The sequence below is a fragment of the Vicugna pacos genome, chromosome 13 (genome assembly GCF_048564905.1).
Source record: "Vicugna pacos chromosome 13, VicPac4, whole genome shotgun sequence".
Lineage (NCBI taxonomy): Eukaryota > Metazoa > Chordata > Mammalia > Artiodactyla > Camelidae > Vicugna > Vicugna pacos.
Window position 1 is genome coordinate 32,027,965 of NC_132999.1, and position 23,381 is coordinate 32,051,345.

General features: G+C 39.2%; 1 protein-coding gene across 12 annotated transcripts in view; it reads left to right on the top strand.

Annotated features, from left to right (window-relative positions):
• Positions 1-23,381, top strand: part of BEND5 (BEN domain containing 5) — a 925,317-nt gene that overhangs the window by 614,236 nt on the left and 287,700 nt on the right. For all 12 annotated transcript variants that reach the window (XM_072974483.1, XM_072974486.1, XM_072974480.1 and 9 more), the window contains one exon: positions 23,125-23,341. In XM_072974483.1, coding sequence (XP_072830584.1) covers positions 23,125-23,341 — 217 coding nt within the window. The remainder of the gene's footprint in view (positions 1-23,124; positions 23,342-23,381) is intronic.

Consider the following 23,381-nt stretch of genomic DNA (forward strand, 5'->3'; position numbering starts at 1 on the left):
AGGAATGAGATCTGAAAAGGAACTGGCAGTTGGATCAGATGTAGAACTTTGTAGGCCATGGTGAGGACTTTGGATTTTGCCCTAAATTTTAATGGGAAGACACTAAACAAGGGAAGTGACATGAATCTAAGTTATATATTTAAAATGTCGCTTGACTGCTGGCTAGAGAATAGACTAAAGGGGCCAGTGAAGGGGAAGGAGCAATAGTGAAGGCAGGGAGGTGAGGAGAGAGGTTGCTGTCGTAGTCCAGGAGAGAGAGAAGGAGGGCCCCAGGCAGGGAGGCTGCTGCAGTTCCCCAATGGAGAGAAAATGGTGGTTCGAGGGAAACTAATAAGAAGACAATAGCAGTGGCCCTGGGGAGAGCCAGTGGGGCTTGGGTACTAGAGACGGGATGCTAAAAGTGTTTGGATTCCAGACATATCTCTCAGATAATGTCAAAAGAACTTGCTTGTGGGTTTAATATCAGGTGTCAGAGAAAGGGAGGAGCCAAGGATAACAGCTAGGTTTGGGCCTCAAAGATTGGTTAGTGCAACTGAAGGAAGAAAATCAAGAATTCAATTTCAGACATGTTAGATTTGAGATGCCTACTAAATATACAAGTAAAGATGTCTAGAAGGCAATTAAATATGTGTCTGAAACTTGGGGAAAAGGTAGGGCATGAGATATAAATTCGAGAGTTAGCAGTATCTAACTGGATTTTAAGCACCCAGGATTGGATGGGAGTGTAGAAAAGGGGCAGAATGCATTCTGGACTTTAGGGAGTATACAGGCCCTGTTTCTCTCCTCTGCTATTCTGTGAGGCCCTGGTGAGACAGGACCATTTGGATCCGGGTTACCTGCTCAGGCTTGGTGTTAACACATCGAAATTCTGATTCTAGCTCCACCACTAGTCAGCCATGTGACCTTGGGGAAATGATGTAACTTCTTCAAACCCGTTTTCCCACTCTTAAAAGGAGTGTGTTAATAATAATGAATGGAATGAAACAGGACCTACTAGGTAGTAAGCTCTTAATAAATGTTAGCTATTAATTTTTAAATGATCATACTTGTTATTATTAATGTTAGAAACCCACTGCTTTTCCCCTTCCTCCTCTCCTCTTCCTTTCTCCTCTTGGTCATCTTTGGGAATGAATGAATTTGGGAGCAAAGTGATTTCTTCAGTTCTTTATAATATCTCATTTAATGTGGAGAGCAACTCCATTTTTACGACTAACATTATCCTTATGTACTGTTTATTTACATAGATTATGTCTTCATTGTATTTAATGTCTTGAGTCTTCTTTTTAAAGGAAAAAATTGACCTGGACAAGCAGTGCTTAGTCAAAGAATGAGTGATTTTTAACTAATGATTTAGTCAGAAACCATCATCCATGTGATGGGGTAATTTTCAACCTTGTTTTTCAAATCTACTTGGAGGGATTCAACAGTTTTTGTCTGGAGATGCATCTGGGTTTACATAATAACTATGAGTTTCAACGAATGTTCATTTGAAGTACAGCTTTGTAAATAGAATTGAATTTCGAATGAGAAATTATATATAGAAATCTCACAGAGAATATATTGTATGGAGTGCTCTTGATGTATGTACCTTGATGATTTGAATCAGGCATGTCAAGGAGAACAGAGGGCGGGGATCGTGAGGTGTTGGTGATAGTGTTAAGCACTCAAAAATCAAATATTTTTATGGTGGGAAAAATATTTTTGTAGTTATTTATTCATTTATAGTCAATTTTTAAAGCATTGCCTATGTAAGAGGTGCTGGGTGTACCAAGACAATAAAGAAAACTCAGTATTCTCAAGTAGTTTCTGTCTAGGTGAGGGAACACACACACACAGGCACACACACACAGGCACACACTCACACCCACACACACACGAGTTCACTGAAGTGTGTAGATGTTATAGTAAAAAAAAAATCTCTTCAGGGAATAGGGAGCAGTAGAATCCTACACCTAACCAATTTAAAAATACAGCTCACCTGTGAGTATAATTGGGTGTATTCCTTCTAGCTTAAAACTCCCTATCCTTGTTTCCAGTCAAGGAGAGCACTGACAGCCAGCATAAAGTGATGGTGCTTGTTGACCAAGAAAAGAGAGGTGCTTGTCAGTGACTCAGAAAGAGGGAAATGCTTGTTTCCTGATGTTGTCTGGAATGGCAACAATGAGGACCCAGAGCACTGTGGGAAGCTTTAAAATATTTAGTCTGTGCCAACCTACAATTGAGGTATTTGTGTATTTTACTTGATAGAGAGATGAATTATATATGGGAGTCTTTTCCTATCGTTTGCTCTACGTGCGTTGACAGACGTCCCATCATTCTCTAGGAAGCACATGCCATGGGGATTACTGCAATGTTCTGCAGACAATTTACTTGTAGGGCTTTTGTCCCATATGCTGCTTTCTCTTCATCGCAGCTGCCTTTTTATTTATTAAAACACAATCACTGAACAGGGAACTTTTCCAGACTCCCTTTTCTCAAAGTGGCATTTTAGAGTGCAGGCTGAATGCACTCCCTAGTGAATGTATAGTTATTCCCAAGATTTTATCTCTTTGAAGTGTAAGGAAGCCCTTGGCCAGCTCAACACAGGAGGCAACAATTCCAGTAAAAATTCAAATGTAGTTAAAAGATAAAATATATTGTCTTATTTAAAATTGAAAGCCAAAAAGTCCATAATTTTATGCTATTTGTCAGTGCGTTAGATTAGATTCTGTGTATTTTTTCAAGGATATGTTGGCCCTATCCACATGTTCTTCCTTGACCATCTACCTAGGCACACAGCTTTGTTAATTTCTTAATTTTTAAAAGATTGTTTCATATCTATCCTCCACTTGGTAGACTGAAAGAATATAATATTATGCTTTTAACTACTTGAGTAGACTATTTGTATTCCAGGAATTTGACACAAAGTGAAACCTCAAATTCTTTACTGTCTTATTCTAAATAAAAGTCTAGTTGCAAGAAATAACATTAATGGAAGCCACTTTAAGATATACAGTTCACTAGTTCCCCCACCCCTGGACCACAGTAGATAATCTGAGAGCTGCATTGCTGGACTGCATTATTTTCATGCTTCATAGAATTGCTTTTGTAGAATTGCCCTTTGACATCTTGCCCTCTATCTGCATTGAGGGACTCCATAAAAATAATATTATGAACTTTCTTAATGAATTTACTCTGTAGGTGGTAAGAAAACATTTCTGAAAGCATGAGGAAGAATTGTCAGGTTTCATGATCAGGAGAAATTGTAATTGGCTTATTTTTGCCCCAAACAACTGGATTATTTTTAATTTTAGTAAGTCTTAAGAATATGACTTTTTATAGCTCTTTCTTTGCTTTGTCTCCTAGGAAGCTCAAATTTAAAGCCTACTTCTAATGAGTGTACAGAACTTAATGGTATACATCTGTTTGTGATAACCTTACTTCAGACTTTGTTTCATTTTCTTTCCCGTGATATCCTGTCTTCATTTCCTCTTTTGTCATTATTTATATTTCTATTGTATACATTTCTATAAGTTACCTCAAATTTATTTTGGACCTGGAACTGCAAACACATATGCAGACACACATACACACACAATAATATTTTTGGTCATCATGAGATCTAAGGTCCTGGAAATTAACTGATTTGGTACCTTTCGATTCATGTGTTTGATACAAAGTAAATCAGTTTTGGGGGGATATTTCTAGATTTTTAATGTAAAAGATATATCAGCTCAGTTTTTAAAAGTCCAAAGTGAGTATGTACTGAGTTTAAGTATAGAGAGAATCTCTGACTACCTGAGGACAAGATTTGAGATCTACTACTAGGTTTTATTTAACCTCTGCTCACAATTTGTCCTGAAAAACATCCTTTTTTCCTAGAATAATATATTGATGTATAATCATACATATGTAGAAGTTCCCTCAGATGACAAAGTTCTGAGGTGGTTTGAGGGAGATTGTAGTCCAGTCACCCCTACCAATTGAAATATTAACTTTTGGTTTTGGGAGTCAGGTAGACTCGATTCAAAATCGAGTTCTTCTATTCAGGAGTAATATGACATTGACATACTGCTTAACACCTCTCTACCTCTCAAATACTTTCTTTAAAGAGAGGCTAATAGTTCTTATATCCCAAGACTCTTATGAAGGGTGAACAAGGTAATGGACTTAGCATGGGCCCAATGCCCACAAAATGCCCACTAATTGGTGGGTATTATCACTACGACCACTGCCACTAGTCTTATCTACCTTTATTACCTGCCATTGTTGAGTGTCCTGCATACCTGTGCAAGGTTCTTATCACCACTGAGCCCATCTACTCAATTCAGTTATTGTGCCAGGAACTTCTAGACACTAAAAATGTAAATACAGACACAGAGTGTCTGCCATCAAGGAGGTTATACTCTAGTCGAGGGCAATAAAATTTCAGATAGTGACAGGGACTGTGAAGAGAATAAAACAAGGGACTGAAAGAGAGGAACTGCAGTTAGGGGTCTAATTTAAATTAAGTGGTGGGGAAAGACTCCTTGTGGGGTTGGCATCTAGAATGAGATCTGAAAAATGAGAAGGAGTTGAGGGAAGAGCATTCAAGAGAGAGGAGAAGAGAAAGCAGCAAGTGAAAAGTCCTTTGGATAGGAATGAACTTGATGTATCTGAAGAACAGAAAGAAGGCCCTGGGGCTAGAGCAGAGGAGGAAAGAAAGAAAGCAGTATAAGGTAAAATTGGTAGAGGTCACATCATAGTGATGAGTTTAGCCTTTTCTCATGTGCCATGGGAAAATACTAGAAGTGTTTAAGCAGGTTTATGAAAAGATCTGATGTTAACTTTAAAAACCTGTTCACTTAAACAGTGTGCAAAGTCCAGCTCTTTTTCCCCATGCTTTTTGCTCTGCTGAGAAATTCTTTCATCATTCCTTTATTGTTTGGTGATCTTTTAACCACCCATCCGTCAAGGCCCAGCTCAAATGGTTCTGAATGACCTCCCAAGTCACACTTGATTTCTCTGTGTTTCCATTACATGTGTACACATCTCTGTTACTGAACTGAGAACACTTCTTAACATGGTAAGGATGCCTGTATCTCTTGGAAGGCTGAATTTCTCGGGGTATAGGACTGTGTCTTATTCATCTTTAAATCTCTAGTACTTAGAAAAATGCTTGCACAGAGGATGCTGAATGTGTGCTTGAGTTTTGCATTATACATATAGAGCTGCTTTGACTGAAGTAATTGAGAATTAACTATATTTTTAACTGAAGGTAGCCAGGTGGGGCATACTAACCTCATAGGCAGGGCTACAGTTCTCTTCTCTGTAGGCTGCATCTGTGGGCTGCTGGGCATTCAGAAGCACTTTTGATGAGCTGAGGCTTTGCTCTTCCAGTGACATGGACTCTGGTACATTCTGACTGATTTGCAAGTAAATAGAGATACAATTTTGTGCCAAAACTAATCCAGAAAGCAAAATTGCCACCCCTTTCACCCTTACCTCCCCAAATACATATTCACAATTCTAGCAATCCATCTTCAGCATGCCAAAAGCCTTGGGGTGGACTGGGACTCATTTTTGAGAAATACTGCATTCTGTAAGGTCTCAGTCCAAAAGGACAGGAACCATTGCTGAATTTATTTTCCAAGTCATTCCTGCCCCTGGGACTGATGTAAGCCACGCTTTCTAATATATCTTCCATTAAGGCCTCTCTCCTTTCATTTGCCTCTTGATCCCATCACCTTTGTCTTCACTCTATGGGATTTATTTTCTTCTCTTCTTTTTTCCCTTACTGAATTAACTTGTCATTTTGCAGAACATTTTCTTAGTCTTATGCTTCAAGATAGAAGACCAGTGTGGGGAGAAAGGCCTAGCCTCCCTTATCACTCTACTCTCACAGCCCTCCTCTTTCCACACTTAACACCACTTTCCCACACCCTCCCCAAATTCCAGACCTAGCTCAATATTCCCCCTAGAACTCTCCCAGAAGGAATTAGGCCAGTTGTGAGAGCTTTGGATAGGAAGCTGGCTGCTTTTCTATAGTCCTGCCTGGAAAAAGACTCTATCTCTCTATTCTATTTTAATGCTAACATTTCTCCAAAGTCCACTTTGTGAACCTTGATAGCATTACCTGGATCTTCCCCTTCCCTTTGGTGCCATTATAGGCAAGGCAGAGGATGCAGATATAAAGCAGGAGAGGTATTCGGAGAAAGTACAGCATATGCCTGATAACATTTGATGGGTGATATTCCTTAGTCAAACCCCACCCTATTCCCTACCATGGAATTCAAGCTCCTCTTCAGACTCCTCACCAGTGATTCCCACATAAAACCTATGCTTCAGGTACAGGGCTCAGTTACTTTAAATATATTTTATGCATTCTCATCTCTTGTCCTTTCCATATATATCCTCTCTGTCTGAGAAATCATTCCTACCATTTGAATGAAACCACATTTCATCCCACTGTCAAGATTCAGTTTAAAGCCGACCTCTTCAGGAATCTTCTCTGATCACCCCATCTCTCCTATGAAGGTCCATATTGCTTGATAAGGTAGTGTTCTGTTGAAGTGTTAGCCTCTGGAGTTGGAGCCCTGACTGTCACTGACTAGCTGTATAATCTTAAAAAAACATCTTCCAGTGGACATGCCACATTTCTCCTACCACACTCTTCTTAGTAAACCCAAGAAGCAGCTGAATGTTTGAGCTACCCCTACACAGAGGTGAAATAGGCAGCTTATTACATACTAGGATATGAGTCTATTATATGATCTGAAAAATTTCCCTTACTGGCCTTTGATTAAAGCTTTGAAGATCTCTTATAAAGCTAATAACATTATAATGCAATTCTTTTTTTTTCTAAACATTTTTTATTGATTTATAATCATTTTACAATGTTGTGTCAAATTCCAGTGTTCAGCACGTTTTTTCAGTCATTCATGGACATATACACACTCATTGTCACTTTTTTTTCTGTGAGTTATCATAACATTTTGTGTATATTTCCCTGTGCTATACAGTGTAATCTTGTTTATCTATTCTACAATTTTGAAATCCCAGTCTATCCCTTCCCACCCTCCACCCCCCTGGTAACCACAAGTCTGTATTCTCTGTCTGTGAGTCTATTTCTGTCCTGTATTTATGCTTTGTTTTTGTTTGTTTGTTTGTTTTTGTTTTTGTTTTTTAGATTCCACATATGAGCGATCTCATATGGTATTTTTCTTTCTCTTTCTGGCTTACTTCACTTAGAATGACATTCTCTAGGAGCATCCATGTTGCTGCAAGTGGCATTATGTTGTCGGTTTTTATGGCTGAGTAGTATTCCATTGTATAAATATACCACATCTTCTTTATCCAATCACCTGTTGATGGACATTTAGGCTGTTTCCATGTTTTGGCTATTGTAAATAGTGCTGCTATGAACATTGGGGTGCAGGTGTCATCCTGAAGTAGGGTTCCTTCTGGATACAAGCCCAGGAGCGGGATTCCTGGGTCATATGGTAAGCCTATTCCTAGTCTTTTGAGGAATCTCCACACTGTTTTCCATAGTGGCTGCACCAAACTGCATTCCCACCAGCAGTGTAGGAGGGTTCCCCTTTATCCACAGCCTCTCCAGCATTTGTCATTTGTGGATTTTTGAATGACGGCCATTCTGACTGGTGTGAGGTGATACCTCATTGTAGTTTTGATTTGCATTTCTCTGATAATTAGTGATATTGAGCATTTTTTCATGTGCTTTTTGATCATTTGTATGTCTTCCTTGGAGAATTGCTTGTTTAGGTCTTCTGCCCATTTTTGGATTGGGTTGTTTATTTTTTTCTTATTGAGTCATAGGAGCTGCTTATATATTCTGGAGATCAAGCCTTTGTCAGTTTCACTTGCAAAAATTTTCTCCCATTCCGTAGGTTTTCCTCTTGTTTTGCTTCTGGTTTCCTTTGCTGTGCAGAAGCTTGTAAGTTTCATTAGGTCCCATTTGTTTATTCTTGCTTTCATTTCTTCTAGGAGAAAATTTTTGAAATGTATGTCAGATAATGTTTTGCCTATGTTTTCCTCTAGGAGGTTTATTGTATCTTGTCTTATGTTTAAGTCTTTGATCCATTTTGAGTTGATTTTTGTATATGATGTAAGGGATATAATGCAATTCTTAGAATCACAACCTTATGGACTTTGGAATCCTAGAATGTCCATTCTGTAATGACCTTTTGAGGATCAGTTAGTTTAATCTTGTTTTGTCTTTAATCTTGTTTTTCAGTTTGAGAAATTGCTTTTCAGAGTGGTAAATGAGTTGGCAAAGACCATATACGTAATAAAAAATTTCTTTATCAACATTAATTGTCAACAGCATAATTCTAATTATCTAGAAGGCAAATATGGTTTATCTTATAGTGTTGTTTTCATTGTCTCCAGTTAAATTGATTATGTATAAGTGTATAAGATACAGTTTCTTTAGTTACTAAGAAATCTATTCTGTTCAACATAGACAAAAGGAAATGCATTTGAAGGATACTGGGGATTTACAAAATCAGTGGGAGGTAGAGTCCTGGACTTGAGGGTGAACAAGAAGTGAAGAGCTTTAGTACCAAGGAGAGGAAGCCACAAAAAAAGTGGCCTTTGAGTAGATCAGTCTGGTCAGGACATGAAGGAACACCAAGTCTTTTATTATTTTCTCTCTATTCAAGGTACAGATTCCATGGAGGTCATACCTGATTAGCCTAGATAGAGGTATGCGCTTTGGCGTGGGACAGCGAGTTCTTTCCCTGTGATCCCAACAAACTGTACCCAATGAGGAAGGAGTCATTTAAGTAGAGGAAATAGTTTGCTGTTAGGTGGAGGAAATAGATGCCAAGGAGCCAAAATTGACTAATGTCAACTACAACAAGAATCCTTCATTCAAAGAAAGTGTAGTAGATGATACAGATAGCTCCCAACGGTAGAGCACTGGTGTATGTCAGGAACATTTTTTCTTTTTAGATCCTTTGAACAAATCTGCGAGAAAAATAACATCATTACCATTTTAAAAATCAGAATATTGAAGATAAAAGTGGATAAGTCAACTGCCTGTCAAAACCTGGATTCAAAACCAGATCTATTTGCCTCTAAAATCTATGTTCTCCCTAGTGCTCCAGGCCTTCATGCATGTAAACGGGCTAATGCAATTCCTGATCCCCGTGCTGGATGATCTCTGTCCTGGAGGAGCAGGAGCAGCAGGAGAACATTACTGGCACTTGCTTCCTGCCAGAAATCTAGTGGGCTCACTACTTCTCTTTATTTAGATGTCACCTCATCAGAAAGGTCTTCCTTGACAACCCTGTATAACTAACTTTGCTTCCCCTTCCTTTACTTTCTATTCCCTTATCCTTATGCTTTCTTTTTTTCTTTGTAGCACTTATCACCACTTGACAAATATAAATGTGTATTTGTTCTCTTTCATAAAAACACTAATTTATCCTCAGCATTAAGAACTGTGCTTGACAAATAATTGTTTTATGAAACAAATGTAATTGGAAGAGCAGTTCCCAGCTCTGCCTCTAACCTCCAGTGTAGCTGTGGCCCAGTCATTTACTTCTCCAGGTTATAAAATGAAAAAGTTGAACCAGATCAAGCCCAACCCCCCATCTGCCTTATTTCTTGCCATCTGAATTCTGTTTATCTGTTTGTTTGAGTTTTGCATATTGTGTTTCTTTCTTTTGAAGACAGCACTTTTGAAGAAACTAAAAAATATTTGAAAAACACTAGACTAGATGATCCCCCAAATTTCATCTCTCTGTAATATAAAGTGTATAATTATGACAGTATAAAGAGTTTATAGACCTCCCGCATAGATTACCAAAAAAAAAATCTTTCAAAGAATAATTATGTATTTTTTACTGGAAGAAAATAAAAAGTTTCTCACCTCCTATTTCAGGAAGCTGGTACATGACTTGCAAGGTTCATTTACTCATTTCGATTACCAAAAGCTCTTTATTGAGTCTATTGTATTATTTTAATTAACATAATAACTTTGAAAAGTGGGAGGTTTTGAAACATAAGAATTTAGAGCTTCTAAGATTAATAAGTCCATTGAGGTATGAAAGCTCTTTCACATGACTTTTTAACTGTGAAGATCCATGGTGTAGAAAGGAATCTACCATTCACAGGCAGATGATGGGTACTGAGAAATAGACTTAGACACTGTCTTTCATGCATTGAAGACCAAAATGTCAGAGCTGACTCCTATGAATCAGCATTTCGACTAATTCCTTTGTGAGATGATGATCTAATGAAGCATAGCTGGTGCCCCCTTAGGAGTCAATGACCTTTGAGAACAAGGAGTCACTGAGAACATACTTAATATCCATTAGAGGCTCTTCACTTTTTGAGGGTTACTCTTCACTCTACAACATGGCTTACAAGGCATAATATGATCTGCCCCCAACCTTCGTTTTTGATCTCATCTTTTGCTATTTTCTGATTTATTACCCTCTCTTTCACTCATTCATTCATTTACTCATTCAGTTAAAAAAAATTTAGTGATTACTATGTACCAGACTTGAGTTAACTGCCAGGGCTTCATGATGTACATGAACTTAATACTAATGCAATAAGAAAGAGCCATATCAAGCTATAATGAAGTGTAATGCATGTTATCATAGGGTAGTACAGAGATCACAGAGGCAGGGAGAGGGCATAGCTAGCATAGTTACAGGGAGGACTTCCCAGAGGAAGACCAAAGGTAAATAACTCTAGACATACTTGGCTAGACATAGTAGACATTTGTTAGGCTCCTGTGGTTTGACAACTCAAGTCACCTATAGATGGAGCCATGTACCTCACAGCCATGAATGGGGCTCAGTCCCATCCTGCAGATAGTGGGTAGGAGGCAGTGGCAAGAAGATGAAAGTTCCTCTAATTGTCAGCATTTTTTCTCAGAATCATGACTAAGTCCTGACCTAACTTGGCTTCCTAGCCAGAATGATGATTCTTTGCTTTGCCTTTACTTCTGACTCCTGTGTTAGTCTCCATTCTCAACCTCCCACTTTTCTGACCCTGATAACCTGATGCTTGTTGCTGAATCCACATTGCTGGGGTCTTGCAGCTCACATACTACTACAGGAATTCCTCTAGCACTGTTAGGGAAGACTGCCCTTCTCTGTATCAGACATTCTCAGGGCTGTGCCATAGCTCAGTCTTTGTTTTTCAGTCAGTGCTTTGCTTCCCTGGCTCAAATCCCATACATCACAGTCTGCCACTCCTTATACAACCACGGTCATTAAGTCATTGTTACTTTTCATGTGGAGCAATTGCCTGGCCTGTCTTCCTCATCTACTGCCTGGAGACTGACACCCTAGAGAGATATCTCTTCAAGATTCCCATTCTTCTCCCCATGTCGCCATGCCAGCCTTTCATTCCTGGTGAGATGATTCCTGATTCCCTTTATTATAGAAGGAAAGAATAATTTCCATGTAACCTGGCTTGAAATCTGGTATGTACATCATCTCTGCTAAGTAATCCTACTCTCCTCCTCCTCGCTGATACTGATCATATTTTTATCCACCCAGGACTGTGATTGTATTTTCTGCCCTGGAGAGCTGAAAGTCACTTGCTTCCCATGCCCTCTGCCCCTCCTCATTTTTCTCCTTGATAGTCGACTTACTCAGCTGCTGACACAGTCTTGGCTCCAACACCATTGTCTCTCTTTCCCTATCCCCTAGCTTAAAAATCTAGTTTTTGGCCCAAATCAGCTTACTTGTTGGCTAAGCTCCCTGGATTTGGCAACATGAAATTTAGGCCATTTTCTGGCTTCTTTGGACTCCAGGCCAATTGAATCTACTCTCATGATCTTCTCCTGAGCCTTTCCACTGTGGTCTCGGTTCCTTTCATTTAGTGACTAGGTACTCCCTGTGCTAGAAGTTGAGCAGGGGTGGGGAAGGGGAGATGATACACCAAACGATGCTCCAGATAGTCCTCTTTCCCTATTTTTTGTTGTCTACTGTTGAGCTCCCTCATCAATCTTGATCATGCCTCGCCTGTAATACCCCACTCAGTGAGTGCCAGGAACAGGCTAACCACTCTCCACACCATACTGGGGAACCATTATGATGAGAGCCCCCTGCTTAGTGAATCAGACTGAGCTCTACTATTTATAGTCTGGAAGACTTCATGGTGGCTCCTCACATGATAGGGCTGAGTGGCAACAAATCTTTTGGCTTAAAATCTCTGATCTGATGGTAGTAGAAGGAGAAGCAGTAATATGCCAGAAACAAACCAGGGTACTACATTATGTGAGACCCTGCCACTGTGAGGAGAGGAAGGATCCTTTGGATAATTAAAGCCTTTATCTCTATCTGAGAGAAGGAATGTGTGACGCTTCTGCAAAATCTAACTCATAGAGCAGCTTAGAAGGCTCTTCACCATAATACTCACCTCTGCCCAGCTCTGCTGGGAACCTACTAGCCAGCTGTGGGCTCAGAACTCTTTGTCCCAAGCAGGTCACTGACCATCAGGCTTCCTGCCTCCCTATCACTACCCCCTCACCTACACACATTCACTTCATTCAATTCACAGCTATCTACTACAAGTTTACCATGTGTCAGGTATTCTGTCAGATGGTATTTTACTGGTTAGCAAAAAACATATATTGTTCATACCCACATAGAAATTATGATTTGTTGGAAATGTAAATTATAATTAAATAGGTAAAATACATGTATAATTGTAAATTGAGGTAGTTCTTTGAGGAAAAGGATCTAATTGCTCTGAGGGAGACTAACAGGAGAATTCTTACATCATTCAGTTTCTACTAAATGGATATCTGTGTGACCACCCTAACTAAAATAGCCCCCTCCATTATCCACTATCCCCTTACCTTGCTTTATTTGTATTCATTACATCCATCATTACTTTGCACTATATTATATGTTGGTTTATTTGTTTGTTTATCTCTTCTTCTCACTAGAATTTAAGTTCCATAAAAGCACGGAGTTGCCTTTTTAACTTTTGTCTTCCTAACATCTAGAAGAGTGACAATATGGGAAGCTTTCAGGCAAGATTCATTGAATGAAAAAAGAAGGAAAGAGTGAAAGAAAGGAAGACATCAAGGTTGACTCTGAATGTGATTTGCCTTCCTGAACTTAAAAAATTTTTTTTCTTGTGTGTAGTTTAGCATTAGCTTCATAAAAATTGTATCGTTTACTTACTTTGTGTAAATTTTGGAAACTGTAGTTTCTATTTTGAGAATAGAAAATAGAAACTCATTTGGGATGCAGTTTTGATTTATATGGACACTTCAAACCAATTCAAGATGAATTTCTATTCCTCAGACTTGTTAATTTAACAAATCCATTTTTTACAAGAATTTGTATTCATATTATCGTAACAAAAATAATTTTATCTTTAATATTGGACTTCATTTTACTGAATTAACAATATCATTACCACTAAGACAGTATTTAACCTTCAACAGAATGAGTTTCCAAAGCTTTACTTTGATTCCATGAATTGGATGAAAATAATTGAATTATATTGGAATTAAGTTAATCTATTTTCTGTTTGAAACATCTGATGACACTGATAAAATTGTTGATTTTAGTTCTTACACTAATAGAAAAAATACATCAACAGCTACCACTTTACATATGAGAAAAATTGGAATTAAAAATTACTGAGATTATTTAGAAGTATAGTCATGTACTCTAAATACACATCAATATGAAGTATGCCTTTTCATTTAGAGCACATTGACTGTTCTAAAATAATTTTAATCGTTTTTCTTCTGTGATTCTGCTTTTACATGTGTAAATTATAAGATTTGGATTAAGTTTTCTGAAAAATAACTGTTGAACCAGGTAGATGCTGATTTTTCTTCAGCAGAATTTTGTCTTCAGGTTTTAACGTGGTCATGTTATCAGTAGTACACCCCCTATGGTGAATCATTAATACTGACAAACATTTTATGCAAGTTACATGTTTATCACTGAATTTCATGAGAAATGAAAAGCTAGTACTTAACCTTCCTAAAACGTACACTTTTGTATTTTTGAGCTCATTGCTGATAAGAGGGTTTATTTCAGAATTTGTTTGAGTAACCAAGAAATAAAATACATAATTTTAGATTTGCACCATATGATAAATATGCTGAGAGCAAATTATTCTCTATAAGCAGGACTGCTCAGTCTTTGTTTTCCAAATATATCTCATATTCACCTAAAATAGAATTTCCTTATTTCCAGTTGATACCACCAACTAATGACCTGCAGGCTCCATGCATCTGGCAGGTTGCTGCATGGGCCACAGGACCATTGGCTGGTACAGCCAGCTACCAGTGGTAGCAATACCTCTGAATACATTTCCCACCACCATTTGGGACCCAAAGGAATTAACTGCCTTCTTGTAGCTGGATGGACACACTTAGTTTTATTAGAGAGCACATCTCCTTGAAAGGGAAGTATTGGTTACGCTGGGTGTGGGAAGGATCAGGAACAGAAAATAGGGTTATTACTGGTTTTCTTTCCTTACTATTATTTAAATGGTTCCTCATCCCTTGTCACTTTTCTTTGTCCCCTATCTTACCAGCTTTTTCCCATTTCATATCCTAAACACACTTAGTATGAACTTGGAATTCATTATTCTGAGTCAAGAGAGAGTGTGATGCCAACTATCCATCATGCAGGCATGATGATAATCACATTGTGAGCACCTGTTACATGTCAGGTGCCAATCTCATCTCTAATCTTCAAAACAAATCCATGAACTAGATACTATTTTCATTTTATAGATGTGCAAATCCAGGCCCACGGCTGCATGACTGATAAGTAATGGAAGTAGATTAGAGCCCAGGCCCACATTCTTTCTACTGTATAATGACTACATTTCTGAAAGTCATTTGAAAGCTGGAATTGAGCACAGCTTTGTCTACTCATTCTAACTCAGCTATGCTTGACTTATTTATTCATTCATTCAAAATATTTATTGAGTGCCTTCTGGATACTAGGCTCTATGCAGGGTGACTACAAGGAGATTCCCATCTAGTGACTTCATACTCAGAACCCTTATTATTATTATTCCACCTATAATGCAGCAACAGAGTAACTTGGATACAAAACTTCAGTGCAAACCTGAACCATTTCAGCTATGGCCAGCCACCCCATTCCAAACACACAGCATTCTGATACTGCCTTACACCCCATCCTATATCCAGCAAATGATAGTTTTGAAAACACAGTCCTTTTCACCTAAGAGTCACAACAACCCTAAGAGGAATGCAGGGCACATTTTTGTAACCATATTCCACACAGAGGCACCAAGAGGGACAGAATCCTGCCCAAGAACTACAGCTTAGACTCACACCAACTCCTAGTTCTTTGTCCGCTGTCCTCTTCTTGCTTCCACTCAGGAATCTGGATTGGGGAAGACAGACTACATGACTTTGAGCTTCTCTTTGCATGAGGAGCCTGTCCCTGGAGTTTCTGGCTGCATTAGCATTCTACAGCAGACACACGTAGGTAGGAATATTGTTGCTGTCCATGACCAGGGGGAATAATCAGTCTCAGCTATTCCCCGGCTCTAAACCAGCCAAAGTAATTGGGTTTAATTTTAATTTTTTTAATGGCTTGGAATTAATAGAAGCAGCTGCTGCCACAGTGTGTGGGTGTCCTTCTCCAGAAGGCACAGACCGAAAAAAAAAATCCTACACATAAAATAAACTCGGAAAAATAAACAATAGAGTGTGTAGGACAAAAAGGTTAATTCAAGAATCGAGCAGTGTCTTTTTGTTATCAAAAACTCAGCTGGCAATATGTAGCTCTGTCTCTCTCTTCCCACCACTAGTGCCCATCAACCCCTGATAAGATGGTAATCTGATTAGACACAGGGTGTAAAAATGTGTTGTCTGTATCTGAGCGTTCCCTCACTCTTTTTCTCCCCCTCCCTGTGACTCACCAAGAGATTAGCTGTCACAAAGTGTGGAGAAAGATAAGAATAGATATGCTGGTGAAAGGACCACTATTATAATTATTTGGGGGAAGAGAGGATAGGAATTAGGAGCAGGTCCTCTTTGCCTAGGGAGGGTGGATTTATAATGTGGGCACTCATGCCGGTGTCTGGCTATGCCAGTTGCCAGAGAAAAAAAGGAGGGGCCAACTGTCTCAAGCCAGGTGATAGTCCAGGTTGTTCCAGCCAAATATAGACCAAAAACCATGTGTTGGCATGGATGACAAAGCAGAGATTCAGCTGCCCTCATAAAGGGAAAAGGAATGAAATCTTTCTTCAATTTCAAATATACCTGGGGAACTGGAAACCAGTTTGCTTCCCATCCCTGGGTAGATGAAGAAAGGGAATCAGGAGACTGTTTCTGCAGTTGTGATTGTTGGATGAATTTCACAGCCTTTGTGTGGTGGAAAAACTATGTGTTTATCCGTTAGACAATAGTGTACATCAAACAGGTAGCATTGTCGGCATATAGGAGGTGCTTAATATATGTTATTTCCTTTGGGGATATCTAAGTGACTTTCTTTAAAAAAATAAAGTACTTCCTTTAGGAGCTGTGACCTGAAAAGCCTGATTCTTTGTTATTTCCCTTTCTGCTAATTTTAATTAAAAAGTTTCTGGGGTTGGAACCCATCTAAATACATCCGTATTTTCTGCTTAATCAGAGGAAATTAGGGCTCTCGTCTTTCAGGGCTCCTGAGGAGGGCTATGGAATAAGCCCTATATACTTTAGGTCCTGGGCCTATCCTCTTCCTTTGTGCCCTGGTATCCTCCAAAACAGTGCATTGGGAATTTGGCTGATGATTTGGAGAGAAGGCAGAGAGGATGGTAAATGGGAAGGAATCATTCATTCATTCATTTATTAAGCCATATTTTCACTCACTCATTAATTCAACAGACATGCTTTGAATTCCTCTTCAGGGTCAAGTATTGTGCTAAGTGCTATGGATTTGGAAATAAATCAGAAACACAGGAGTTTCTGTAATTAGTACTTAGAGCAATTAGTTGTTCCTGGAGTTGTTGACAAAGACTTCAAAAAGGAAATGTCGTTGGAACTGGGCCTCACTTCTGTGCATAGGGATGCAGTAAGTAGAAAAGAATGGGAAAGCAATTATGGACAGACAGAACAGCATTTAAAATCATGTGAAGATTTCTGAAACATAACGTATTCAGGGCATGACTCCCAGCTTCACATGGAGAGAGCACAGGTTGTGCTTTACATTGGTGTGGCTGAAATTATTTATTTTAATATGTTAATATCTCACAAATATATTCATTTATCATTCATGATAAATTCATGAGCGTTCTGGAGCACCTCCTCTATTTAAGGCTTTGTATAGGTCCTGTAGAACCAGATGATAATTATATGGCCCCTGCCCTCAAGGAGAGCTCAGTCCAGTGGTGGAAAAAGCCATGTATTCAAGTTGATATAATGAAATAGAGGATATAGTGGAGAAGTATACATACTATGATTGTGAATGTGTTTTGTATGCATATGTATACATGCAGAATGTATGTGTGTGTGTTCTCGCTCACCCACATGTGAATGCATGACTGAATCTGAGGATGTGAGTTACAGGCCTCCCTCATACATGTGGATGGCCTCTTTAGTCAATAGGTTGGACCCAGGATAATGACTTGTTTTGAGAGCTGTATCATAAGTCCTGAGAACACACACGTCAGGTCTTGGAATCATCCTGCCTCTCTGGCAGGATCAGGTGTTAGACTCTCCTTTCTGGAGTCTTCAAGGGAGTCATGGACAACCTGTTTCTCTTAAGAAGTATTCTTGACCCTACCTTTATTTTTATAAAATAATTTGGGATAATAGGAGTAAGTTCAGAGGATTATTGTGAGGATTAAAGGGGTTAATACATGATAAAGTACTTAGAATGGCCTAGCATATGTTTGATGATATATACATATTAGTAATTAGTATTATAATAATTATATTATTGTTATATTGTTTCCATTGATATCTCAGGCTCCCTGTGTGAAATCAGAGGCTGTTTTGTCTAACTTAACATCAAGTATAGGAACTTTTTTTATGGGATCCCTTAAAGCTTTTCTTGCTTGTACTGCACTGTAACATAGACCTTTCTACTTTCCCTTCAGCTAAATGTGTAAAGGTCTTTCTACACTGAGCTAAAATCTACCCCTCTATGATGCCTACCATTTATCTTTGGAGATGTGCCCTCTTTTCTTTTTACCAGTGCTTTTTAACTAAGCAAGTAATGTTTGAAACTTCTCTGTACCACTTCTATTGAGAAAGAAAATGTGACACTGTTCCTGTCTTCAAGAATCCTACCTTCTCTTTGAATAAATCTCCATTTACTTTTGTTGCTTATTGTTAAGAGGCAAACCAGGTGATAAAAAAACTGTTTTAATATCAAATGTCCAAGTAGAAAAAAACTAATGAGGAATAAATAGTCAGAAGAGGCTTCAGAGAGGAGATACGTTAAAGGATAGGTATTTATTTATACACAATTTTTTCCATTAATTATTAGTTCATTAAAAATATGTATTTAAATCTTTATTCACAATCTACAATATGCCAAATCTATGAGTAGGAGTATACCAAGAGGTAAGATATCTGGCAGGGGAAGCAGTGCAAGTGGAGGAAATATTAACACAAAGACACAGAGGTGTTGAAGGTATGGCACAAAGTCATGTTTGGAGTTGTGAGTAGTTCAGTATCAGTAAAACATAGGATTCAAGGAGGGAGAAATGGCTGATGATGCTGGAATCACAGAGAGATCTTGGGGAGCCTTGTGAGGATGGGGAGTTGTTTGAAGAGTTTTTAGCAGGAGAGTACTTGTGACAGTACTATCAGACAGGCTGTTTCTGGAAGCAGAAGGTAAGGCTATGGGTTGGCGGCAAGGGGAGAAAGGCAGGTGGCTCATACCATAGGGGCAATGAGCACAGACTTCAGAGTCACACTAGCCTGCATCTAATATGGGCCCTGCAGCTTCCCAGCCTTGCAACCTTCAGGAATTTTTTTTATCTCTCTGAGCTTTGATTTCCTTATCAGTGTAAGGGGATGTTAATAGCCTCTAGCTCATAGGATATTGTGAGGGTTCAATATAATGCATGTAAAACATTTAACACCATGCCTGAGACATAGTGAAAATATAATCAGCAAAATAAGAGAAAAACCAAAAGCTCACCCCAACTTCTCCTACATAGTCTCATTCTTCTTTCCCTTTATTCTTTGGGTTACTTTGTAGCCTCATGAATTTGGCCTGCTGAATTCTTCTCAAACAGATTTTTGTTAGTATCCTTAGCAGAGTCTGGAAAATCTAAGCCCTAACAGCATCTCTGCTTCCTTGAATGATAACCCTAAGGTCCATTACCTTCACTCTGTCTGCAAATCAGGTTAGGCATCAGACCCACTCAGGAGAGGAGCTGGGACAGCTGCAGGCATTAGATGAATTCTCCTGATAGCATATTATTAAATTTGGTGCAGACGGCAGACTCTCCGAGTCAAATTGCTAAACTTGGCTAGAATAGGAGATACCCAGGATGAACCTTGATTGGATATACTAGTAAATAAAGAGTTGAAAATATCAGCATCATAACCTGAGGGGCCTGTGACTGTAGGAATCACTTGTGTGTGAAGACATGCTTGCCTTATGCTTCAGGAGACTTGGACTCAGATCTCTGTGTCAGGGCCTGAAGCAACTATCACAGACCATTGGCTGGATACCTCAAGGCCATTTTCACTGGTATTCTCCCTGAATATGAATCTGGAACCCTGAGACTCACTCCACCAATCTCACATTCCTGCATATCAGTCACATCACAGATGTAGACCATCATCTATTCTTTTTACAACCTTATCCCTTCACTGGTCTGTTCTTCTTCCTCTTATCTTGGTTTTCCACTGCTTCCTTCCCTTTCCGAAACTTTCTATTTTTCACTTGTTCCTATGAAACTCAGCTCCCAGGTTAATAATCTCCCTTGGATCCCCAGTCTTTTAATTTACTGCTTCCTTTACCTCTTGTCTTAACCAGTCTCTGGTACATGATACTTAACAAATATTTGCTGAATGAAACAGTGAACTAAGGCCTGACTATCCTGGAGGCCATTACTTCCGTAGAGGCCATTACTTCCCACTTTGGCTTCTCAGGAACTGCTCATTCTCCTACATTCCATGTACAAAAGGATCAAGAGGGGACTCTTCACTCCTCATTCACCTTCCAGGCCATTCTGCCTCCATTTCATCACTGGTAGTTCCAAATTTTCAATATAGGAAGGTTTACAGTAACAATTTATTTAGAAAGGAGTAGTGCCTAGGGGGTGTTCCTGAAAGCTACAGTTAGGTCATAAGAAGACTGCTGTTACTTGCATATTTATTCCTTTTGGCTTTGGGTATAGAAGCCAAATGGGTCTCTATTGGTGGGCCTAAGCACAGCTCTAGATGGCCTTTGATACTACCTTGGACTTTTATGTGGAAAGCCCTGTTCCTTTATTGCTTAAGCTGTTCTCTCTACATCCTGTCCTCCTCATCACTTTCAGGTTCCTACCCATCTTAGACTCCATGGTCTATCACATCAGCCACTTTTATCTAATAGTCAGATCTGTCTTATTTCCTATACCTGTGCAGCTACTGCCCTATCCTTTCTCTGAACACTCTCATCTATCCCTTGGACTGGTACAATAATGGTACTTGACTTCTTTCACTCACTTAAAAGTTACTCTGTGATCTCACATTAATGTTTAAATTCCTTAGCCTGATTTAAATATAGTCATCCCTTCATATCTGCAGATGTAGAACCCCTGGATATGGAGGGACAACTGTAGTTCCTTTCTAATCTGACTTCTGCTTTCCTCTTCAGACACATTTCTTATGATTTCCCTTCTGATTCTTTGTGCCTCAGCTATGATGAATTCCTTGCCATTCCAACAGTTTACTTGTTCCTTTTTGCCTCCTGGCCTTTGCACATACTCATATCTGGAATGCCAGAGAACCATAATTTATCAAGAGAGCCACTGGGGAAATGTTATAGGTACTGATTTGGAATCAGATAGAAACAGATTTGAATCCTAGCTCTGCCATTTACTAGCTTCAGACCATGGGTAAGCTCCTTAACTTTTATGAACTTCCATGACCACATCTCCTAAGTGGGATAAGTGCCTGCCATGTCGGTAAACAAAGAACATTGCATCATCAAGCCCTCAGCAACTGCAGTCACCCTTGATTGTGCAACTGTAGGGGATTCAGAATGGAAAAAATAGGATACTGGCCCTAGGTAGTTAAGGTGCATATCAAAGGAATGATTTCAATGAGCCCAGACTCTTGTCTTCTCAGACATAGAAAAGTAATAAATTAATTAACTTGAGATGTCTGGTTTTTCTTTAATAACAGTAATCTTTTAATGTTCCCACTACTTTCTTTCTTTTTTTTTTTTCCTACAAAAACTCCTATATATTTGGCTCCTCCCTTACCTCTTTGGAACAGTCCCTCAGAGCTCTCTGAGAGACTGTCTCCTGGGCGTAAGTCCTCAGTATGTCTGCTGAATAAAACATAATTCTCAGCTTTTAGATTGTGCATATTTTTTCAGTTGACAATACCCACCTTGACAGAATCGTCATGAGGATTAAATCAGGTACTAAATGGGTCCCATAAGCAACCCATACTAGTATGTTCTATCCATTCCTTCCTTTCTTTTTTCCCCATTCCTCCCTCAGTCCTTCTTTTTCCTTCCTTTCCTTTTGCCTTCTTCCCCTCACTGTATTCCACTTAATGTTTGGGTGGGATTCATAACAGCTAGGCATATAGGCAAGCAGCACAAGCCAAAATATGTCCAGCATCGTGCCATGTAACATCTGCATGCTCCACAGGGAGCCCACAGTCACCTCCCACCCTCACCACTGAGGCAGCCTCAGAAGGACACCAAGGTAGAAACAAGATTCTGCAACAAACTTCTGGCATGTTGTAATGCTCTTGGGGCTATTAACAGTTTTATCCAGGCTGCCCTACCTGGAGCCAGCACCATTATTGCTTTTCTCAACCTTCTCTCTGACACCTTCTCCTCACTCTTTTCTCCATATGTCCCTGTGCCCCTTGGCTTCTCAGTTGAATGCCAGGCCACTGCAGGTGAGCTTTACATTCTCCACCTACTATGCCAGAACCCCCCCAGAAACATTTGCCCTTAAGGAGCTTCCAAATAGACCCTAGTGGATAAGACTTAGGAAGCAGTCAATAAAAAAGCAAGACTTACTACAAAATGTGGGAACCAAACAGGCCTGGAATTATCAGTGGACAAGCATGGAAAAAGCACAGTTTGAGATGGCTTTGTAGAATTAACAGGATTTGAAGAGACAGAAATGAGAGGCATTGTCTGTAGGGAAACAGTGTGAGTAGTTTGGGTATCACACAGCAGAGAGGGTGCAGTGAGCCTGTGAAATGGGTGCATGTAAAGAAGTTGTAGGAATTATGACTGGAACATTTTGCCTTTTCTCATGTATGTATTTCAGTGTGGCTTATTGGAGAATGAGCATGTTGGCTTAGCAGAGTTGCCTACACAGCGTATTTTAAAGCAGTATTTCCCAAAGTGCTTCTGTGGAAAATTAGTCTCATAGGATACTCTACAGAAAAATAATAGTAATAATTTAAAGGAATGTTGAATATTCTTTTGTCTCCCTTGAATATTCACAATGCACATTAACTTATTTTAAAAGATCCAAATAGTGTTATAATACAAAAACCTGACTTCTCTGGGAAAAGAAGGCCTCCTCTATTTATGTCACTATAACATCACACAGTTTCCCCTCCAAGCACTTTCAGAGTCTGTAAGTATAGTTATATTTATTTTAAGTATTTTATTGACTGCTTCCCCACCAGGATATATACTCCATGAGGACAAACACCTGGCCTCTTGTATTTACCATTATCCGTCAAGAATCTAGCACAATACCTGGATGTATAATAGGTGCTCAAAACAGGAACGAATGATTAATAAAACTTGTTCATCTTTAACTTTGCATTGTCGAAATAGTTGATAAAGTGTAGGGCTGGAATATGAACCAAGTGCTGCCAGATTCTGGCCTCTTTTTGACCATACATGGTATATGTTGTTGTCCCTGGCCACCACCTAGGGTTCTTCAATGTCACAATTTTTCTCTTGTGCATTTATTCCCATTGATTACATTTTTGAAGCTTGGATGACTAATATGCCCAAATTTGTTTGTATCTTTCAGGCAAAGGCTGCCACCTAAAAATGTTTACTACTACCGCTGCCCAGACCATAGGAAGAATTACGTGATGTCCTTTGCATTTTGTTTTGACCGAGAAGAAGATATTTACCAATTTGCTTACTGCTACCCATATACATACACTCGCTTTCAGCATTACCTTGACAGCCTGCAAAAGAGAAACATGGATTACTTCTTTCGGGAGCAGCTGGGTCAGAGCGTGGTAAGTCCCATTCGGAAACAGGCAGCTTAGGGAAGGAGCT